The 8,724-nt window shown below is 46.4% G+C and overlaps 1 protein-coding gene across 1 annotated transcript; it reads right to left on the reverse strand.

Annotated features, from left to right (window-relative positions):
* Nucleotides 1-1,799: 1,799 nt before the first annotated feature.
* LOC123452998 (E3 ubiquitin-protein ligase ARIH2-like) lies at nt 1,800-4,983 on the reverse strand. The gene is made up of 3 exons (XM_045129754.1): nt 4,203-4,983; nt 2,471-3,252; nt 1,800-2,297 (listed from the first exon to the last, which is right to left on the reverse strand). Exons 1-3 carry the CDS (start codon nt 4,911-4,913, stop codon nt 2,081-2,083), a joined length of 1,710 nt encoding a protein of 569 aa, XP_044985689.1. The 5' UTR covers nt 4,914-4,983; the 3' UTR covers nt 1,800-2,080.
* Between the last annotated feature and the right edge of the window lie 3,741 nt (nt 4,984-8,724).

An 8,724-nucleotide genomic window follows, 5' to 3' on the forward strand; every position in this document is an offset into this window, starting at 1 on the left:
CAAGGCGTTATATGTAGAGTTGTTAATGGGCTCCGTATAAACATATGGCTGGATAATTGGATTCCTATAGAGTTTGGCCTTAAGATTACTGCTAAGAAAAACAGAACTAGGATCAAATGGGTGTCTGAGTTATTCATGACTGATTCTAGAAGGTGGGATGAGACTGTGATGAGGCATCTGTTTTACCCTCATGATGTAGAGCAAATCTTCAAGCTGCGTACTCTGAATCTGGACGAGGGTGATCTTATTGCATGGCACTATGAGAAAAGTGGTATGTTTTCCGTGAAGAGTGCATATAGGCTAGCACTAAATATCATGGATAATAAGGTACATTTGGGGAACTCTAGTGTTGTCGTTAATGGGGAAAGGAAGGTCTATAATATTATTTGGAAGGCTAATGTTCCTCACAAGATAAGAATCTTCGCTTGGTGGGTCGTTTCTAATAGCTTGGCGGTTGAAGTGAATAGGGTTAAACACCATCAAACTACCCTAGGTATGTGTACAGTTTGTGTTGTTGAAGATGAATGTACTTTTCATGCATTGGTAAGTAGTCCAAAGGCGTGTGATCTCTGTTTGGCCTTGAGGAAGGTGTGGAATTTACGGCCGAAGAGATGTTCAAAAACACGGGGCGGATTGGTTACTTATTTTATTGGATCAGTTAAATTTGTCAGCTCACGAGCAAACTATTTTCATGTTTTGGAGAGTTTGGCATTTGAGGATTGATCTGATTTTTGGTAAGGGAAAAGAATCCATCTCAGCATCTGTGAATTTTGTTCAGAATTACTGGGCTTCCTTTTCGGCTTGTCATGCAAAATTACACGTAGAGGTGACAAACAAAGGCAAGGAAGTGAGGGTGGCATTCTGGTTTCTAATAATAAGGAGAGGGGTTATGCTGCTTGGCAAGCTCCGACCGAGGAGTTTTCAAAATTAATGCTGACGAAGTTTTGTGGAGGCAATTAGCACTGCTAATGTGGGGGTGGTTGTCAGAAACCATTCTAGAGAAGTTGTTGTTTCCTCTTGGGATTATATTAGTGCTTGTGAAAGCGTTGAGGAAGCGGAACTTAGAGCGGCTCTGGCCGGCCTGTATATCGGTATCACTCTTTCCAAACCCGTTGTTTTAGAAACTGATGCTCTTTTGTGGCTTCTGTTTTTGGTAAAGATTGTTTTGACAGGTCATCCCTTGTTGACCTTAAAAAGGAAGCTTTGAGTATACTGAAGATGCTGGTGAATGTAAAGATCTTCAAAATTGACAGGGAAGCTAATACGGTGGCACATGAGATTGCAATGTTTAGTTTTATTAATAGGTCAGATGATGTTCTCATTAATAGTGTTCCAGACTGTGTGGTATCTGATGTAACGAATGATTGTATGAACATTTTGCCTTGATTAATACTCCCTCCATCCCAAAATAAATATCTTAAGCTTAGTATAATTTTGTACTAGAGCTAGTACAAAGTTGAGACAGTTATTTTAGGACAGAGGAAGTACATGGGTGGTATTTAAAAAAAATGCCATATATATACACTGCCTTCTTGACATTTTATTCCTATTAAATGTCTACAATACTATCGTAAGCAGCAGGCGGCTATCTGGTGCCATATGGAAAAATATGATGAAACAATGCTACCTGTTGTAGAGGTGACTACTATCAGGGACTCCTTTGTTCAGTTTCGTCACTATCAGGGACTCCTTTGTTCAGTTTCGTCACGCTTTAGTATTTAGATACATTCATTTCTAAACAAACCCAAGATAAGAATTTTAGGACGGAGGGAGTATTCATCAGGCTAACTGGGACAATATTCACAAGCTCAGACATAAATTAGGCCTTAAACCCAACATTATATCCATCAAGTTCTGATAGATGAATACATTCATGTGTCCCACAAAACGAAGCAAAACACCCATACGATAGCAAGCAATATCAGTCGGTTACATACTAACGGCAAAGGAGACCCTGCTCATCTACATAGCTGAATAGGTAATTACAGATGCATAGCTGCAAAAACAAGTTGATACTCGAATTCTGGACCGTGGACAAGTGATGTTAATGGTAGAACAGGTCATGGTGATGGCCCATCCATTACTGAAACCCCTGGTTATGGTGAGCACCTTCTTGAACATAGTAATCGTCCTCATCATCATCGTACTCATCTTCATATTCCTGAATGTTTTCACGGACAACATTGGCCCTAAGATCATTACGGATTATATTGTGTTCATCCCACAGCGGGCAGGAGCAGGTTGGTTTCTTGGCCTTCCATTCCTTCCCACAGGTGTAGCAGAATTCGTAGCCGCACCTGCAAGCAACCAAGAACAAGATGCATGAAATGGTTAAGGCGGAACAAGTCCGAGGCCCAAGAGCATTAGTAGAGCACGAAGGATGTACAGATTAACATATCTTTTAGTACTAAGCATAGTCTTGACACTAACATTAGTAACAAGATAATATGAGAACGGCACAAGTACTTACACACAAGTCATATGGTAGCAACCCTCTGCGAGTTCAATCATGTGCTGGCATTTGACACACTTGCGCCATAGCCGGCGCTCTGCAAGGTTCTCTAACTTGGCATCTCCTGAATGAGCATGGGGGTGCATCATCTTATAGTCATGGCAAGTCATCCTGTCATGCCATGGAACCCTACAGCTGATGCAGAACGAGCCTCTGCATTTAACACACTTTCTCAATGTGGCAGAATCAGCAACAGTGTACTTTGAGCAAGATTCTTGCATTGGCTGTATCACATCACTCAACGACATTAAGGCTGAACACTTGGGGTATGGACAATAAATCTTTTGAGCGGGAGGGATTTGTGCTTCCCTGATACGTTGCACCATGATCCCTAAGAGTCGCGGTGACAGGAATACCTTTGAACCCTCGACAGTCAGCTGCTTAGTGCAACCATCTTGGGGGCAAGCTGGGAGCATTCCGTGGAGTAGCTTAACTTTCACATGCTCCTTCATGCAGGAGAAGCAGAAGCGATGTGCACAACCTTCGACTGCATGAATTTTAGAAACATCAGTGTCTTCAAGGCAGATGGCGCAATTCTCTCTCATGTCCATGCCAGCATGCACAGTAATAGCTTTGGCAAGCTGAGACTCTACTGATTCTCTGGCTAGTTTCATCACATAATCAATCTGCCTTCGTTCGACAAATAATACTTCACATTGCTTAAATTTCTTTCGCACTGACAGGACCTGATCTATCATATCTGCAAGCTTCTTCTGTGTTGGCCGCCAAATTCCAAGCAACTGCAATTTCAATGATCAGCAAAAAAACATAGGTCTATTTCCCAGCTGTGTATAGTATGTACCATCATAAGATAAGAGCAATGCTAAAGAATTCAATCACTTAACTATCGAATTAACACTTACTGCCATACAGCAAGTAACTCCACATGTATGCAAATATGTCTACATTGAACTCGAGAAAAGGCTGACACTAAAGGAGACATACCACTATACCGAACTGAAGTTCCCTTTGCTACAGATGTTCCATTTTAACTTGACTGAACACTACGGGGATACTACATTTTGCACCGGCATCTTACTGGGGTAGTAAAATATAATGAGGTCGACCAGAAGTCTAAACTTTGCTCGAAGAGTTAAAGAAATACATATGCATTCAACATGAACCCTACAGTAGCCACCACCAAATATTGAAAGAGGACAATCGATGCAGAATATCTCCACTAGCAATCTGGAGCATTACGGGAAACATTGATGGATTATTTGATTATACTCCTGCTTTCCCTCACAATACAGTAAGCCAGTACAGCAAATAGCGAATTAGTACAATAAATAACGAGGAACATTGAAATGGTACACTTAGCCAGAGATGGGATTATGTGGCAATAAAATCATCAGTACATAATACATCTAGGAGTCCAGCTTTTGTTGAACATTGTATCTGAACTCCAAAATCTCACCATCCACAATCATCTGTTATATTCCCCTCCCCTACATAGTACATGATAATTCTAATAAAGATACTGCAATCAAACAGAAACTAACAATGTCAAGCATCCTGAGCATGAACACCACCACCAAATACATATAACCAGATCAGTTTAAGCAGATTCACTATTGACCTGCTCATGCATCTCCCAGCCCTCCAATTCAGCATCTACTTATTTACTAAGCATTAGAAAAAAAATACACGACTAGATACGCAAAGATTTAGAAGTTGTATCATGACATACATGGTTGTACAGCACCCTGTAATCTGTGACAATCTTGATGCTTTGGATCCCCAACCCAAAAGCCGCCTCCAGGCCTACGGTGAGCGCCATTACCTCGAGCGTCATGCGCCCACCCACGGATGCTTCCACCGGCTTCTGTATCCTGAGCACCACATTTCCTTGTTGATCGGCCAGGGCCACGGCGAGCACCGCGACGCCCGGGTCCCGGTCCCGCGGCCCCACCACCCCCTTGCTCGACAAGCCCTTGAAGAAGACGCGGAAGAGGGGTTTGGTCGGGTCGAGGGGGCGCTCGATGTTGTCGCCATCACGAGCCCACTGGTCCTCTGGAATGGAGGCGAGCTCGCGCGCGAAGACGGCGTCGTGGGCGGCGATGCGGACGGTGGCGGCCGCTTGGGCGTGGGCCGCGAGGAGACCCTGGGCCTCCAGGCGGTCCTCCTCGGCGCGAGCGAGGTCGGCGGCGTGGACCGCTAGGGCGTATGCGACGTCCGATGGCTCGACCACAGGGGCGTACTGAAATAGGGAGGAGGCGACAGCCGCTGCGGCGGCTGAGCTGGAAGAGGAGGAGGGGTTACTGTTGGCGCGAAGAGATGCTTGGATGGCCTCCGAGACCTGGAGTTGGAAGGCGAACTCGAGGTCGGAGGCCGAGACGGCGGCGGAGGAGGCCAGGGCTGCCTGCTCGTGGAGGGCCGTCAGGCCATCGTCACCGGCCATGGTCGGTTGGAACCCTGGTCAGCTGCAGAGGGAGAAAACGAGGGTTTAGGGGTTTGCTGAGGAGTCTTTGTTGGAGACGATTTTCTTTCGTATTAGAGCAACTCGTAGCCGCTGACCTAAACAAACAGATGACCTTTGTTCGTTTTCTGTTTATTTATTAGGTTGACCGCCTGCTTCACCATCTATCCTGTTTAACATTTGAATCAACAATGCATTTAACACCCACGATCAATTTTATGTTCGCGCACACGTTTAAAAAGACTCCCAGGCTGTAGATCAACACAACGGCCTTGCCGTCGCCCAAAGTTCATGCCGGCACCACGTCAGCGGCTGGCATACAATGTCCGCTTTAAAAAAAACACCACACACTTTATGTTGGCGCATTGACCAGCGACCGACACACATGCCAGCACACAAAAAGGGACGGGGAGTTCGACCCAAAGCCATCGCGGCCGTGGTCATGCCAGCATACAAAAAAGGATGACGCTCACCGCCATAGATCACTCGTCGTCGAACTTGAGCATGTCGGACTGCATCTTCTCGAACCACGTCTTCTTTCTTGGTGACACGGTGTTGAGATCCACCTTCAGGATCTCCACCATCGTCATCATGCCAGCGAGAGCCACTTCTTTTGCTTTGGTCTTGACATTGGCGGCATCGATCTCTAGCATCTTTGCTTGCTTCTTCGCCTCCATCTCAAGCATCCTGCCTTGCTTCTCCGCCTCCATCTCAAGCCTCCTCCTTCGCATCTCTATGAAGGCGTTCATTTGCTCTTCCTTGTCTTGTCGATGTTTCTCCTTCCTTGAGTCCTTCTTGGTCATCATGCCCTCCATCGGTTGCGATCTCGTCCTCGAACAAAGCCTTGGTTGGCAAGTTCGTCCTCGAACAAAGGCTCCCCGTCGATGCCCACCTCATCTTTTTCCGTGAGGCCGGAGTCATCCGGAAACACGTGGTCGAGCGGAAATCCGTACAGGTCCAAGCCTACCTGATCTTGCATGAAGGTGGTGTGCATGCCAGCTTGATCATAGGTCGACGACGTGAACGACCCTCGGCCGTCCTGACTTTGGGTCTCTTTGGGATCATGCCAGTCGTGATGGCACCGCCAACGGCCGCCGCATCACCCTCGAAGATGATGCTCTGCATGAAGCGGTTGGCCCTCTCATCATCGACGGTCACCGGCATTTTGTCAAACAGGTTGCGGACGCCGGAGATCATGTCGGCTGACATCTCCCGCGCACGTTTCCTCGGCCCATCGGATGATGAGCCACCGGCTACCGGTGTGGCATTGAGGTCGATGGGTGCGGGCGAGGGCATGAAAGGCGTCACCACACTCACCTCCGGCGAGCATTCCCCAAAGAGTAAGGAGGCTTGTGGGTAGACATGGAAGCCGGGAATCAGTTGAGTCGCCGATGCATGGGGCGACTCTGGCATCACCATCCGAGGAAACGCAGACTAGCCAGTGGTGGCCGCGACCACGACGGTGTTGACGAGACCGTTGAAAGGACATGGATGTCGCCTAGAGGGGGGGTGAATAGGCGCTTTAAAATAATTACGGTTTAGGCTTGAACAAATATGGAATAAAACTAACGTTTAATTTGTCAAGCACAAAATCTAAAAAAACTAGGCTCACCTATGTGCACCAACAACTTATGCTAAGAAAGATAAACAACTAAATGATAGCAAGATATATAACAGGAAACAATAAGGCTATCACAAAGTAAAATGCATAAGTAAAAGGCTCGGGTAAGAGATAACCGGGGCACGCGGAGACGATGATGTATCCTGAAGTTCACACCCTTGAGGATGCTAATCTCCGTTTGGACCGGTGTGGAGGCACAATGCTCCCCAAGAAGCCACTAGGGCCCCCGTAATCTCCTCACGCCCTCGTACAATGCAAGATGTCGTGATTCCACTAAGGGACCCTTGAGGGTAGTCACTGAACCCGTACAAACAAGATTGGGGCAATCTCCACAACTTAATTGGAGGCTCCCAATAACACCACGAAGCTTCACCACAATGGATTGTGGCCCCGTGATGACCTCAAATGCTCGGGGCAATCTCCATAACCTAATTGGAGATCCCGACGCTTGCCCGGAGCTTTACATCACAATGATTGAGCTCAAAGGCACAACCAAGCTTCTAGGATGCCAAAGCACCCAAGAAGAACAAACTTCATGTAATAAGCTTCTCAACTTTTAACTTCCACGTATCACCGTGAAGAACTCAAACCGATGCAACTAATGTAATGGCAAGAACACACGAAGTGGTCAAGTCCCTCACACTCAAATCCCTCCCCAACAACAAAACCTCTGGAGGAATATGAGAGGAAGAAAAAGGATCTCACAAAGAACTCCAAGATCAAGATCTAAGGGGTTCCCCTCACATAGAGGAGAAAGTGATTGGTGGAAATGTGGATCTAGGTCTCCTCTCTCTTTTCCCTCAAGAACTAGCAAGAATCGTTGGAGGGATTGAGAGTTAGCACGCTCGAAGAAGCTCAACAATGGTGAAGAACACGAGCTCAACGGATAGGAGACCATTGGGGAAGAAGACCCCCTTAAATAGGTCCCTCAAAATCCAACCGTTATGCACTCGGTCCGTGTACAAGCGGTAGTACCGCGCAGGGGAGCGGTACTACCGCCCTGTAGAGAGCGGTACTTCCGCTCAACAAGGACAAAGGGGCCAAAGAAGCCAAAAGAAAAAACTAAGTGGAAGTGAGGACTGAAGGGGAGGGTGGCAGTACCGCTGGAACGGTACTACCGCTCCTCCCTGAGCGGTTCTTCCGCTCAAACTAGAAAAGGCATCGAATATGCGAGAGGAAAAATACAAGTGGAAGTGAGGCGGGACCTGTAGGGCGGCAGTACTACTTGGGCGGTACTACCGCTCTTCAGCGCGGTACTTCCGCTTTGAGAGAGAAAACCTGCCATGTCACTAAAACTGCCATAACTTTCGCGTATGAGCTCCTAATTGAGCAAACTCAAGCTCGTTGAATAGCAAACTCAAGCTCTTAAGAACATGCAGTTATGAAAATTCCAATGTTGTAGAGATGTGAAACCTCTATGAATGAAGAAACGGCAAAAGCTCCAACATAAAAAACATCATAGAAGATGCACATGAACTCCGTTTTCAATGAACTCGAGCTTGTCATGAAGATGACCATAAGCTCAAGAACCCACATGGATAAAAGCCAACCAAGAACCAACAACGATGAGGATGCCAAGAATGCAATGGTTTGAGATCTCAATAATGACACGATCAAGCTATTCAATTGAGATCCCCCCTTGATAGTACGACAATCTATCATATAACCTGGTCTCCCAACTAACACACTCATACCGGTAAAATAGAAAACCTATCAAGGACAAACCTTTGCCTTGCGCATCGTCCACTTGAGCTATATGATGACGATGTTGTCTTCCTCATGATGGACCACCTTTCTTGATTGCGCCAGCTCGATGAAGACTTGTAAATTTCTCCCCCATACTCCACTATGGTTGAGCCACTCTTCACCACATCTTCACAAGTCCATTGCCACCACAATGGACGGCAAGCTTCAAGCATGATATCTTCATGATGCTCCACTTGAACTTGCACACTGCAATCTTGATGCGATCGCCACTTGATGTCATCCTCCATGGGTCATATTAGATCTTCCTCTTGACGCAAGCCCATGGAAATATACCTAACCCCACATAGAACTCTCACGTAGACCATGGGTTAGTACACAAAGCGTAATGGACAATGCTTACCATACCATGAGATCACTTGATCCCTCTCGGTACATTTTGTACGCTTTGTGTGTTGATCAACTTGA

This window comes from Hordeum vulgare, chromosome 5H (assembly GCF_904849725.1).
Source record: "Hordeum vulgare subsp. vulgare chromosome 5H, MorexV3_pseudomolecules_assembly, whole genome shotgun sequence".
NCBI classification, from domain to species: domain Eukaryota; kingdom Viridiplantae; phylum Streptophyta; class Magnoliopsida; order Poales; family Poaceae; genus Hordeum; species Hordeum vulgare.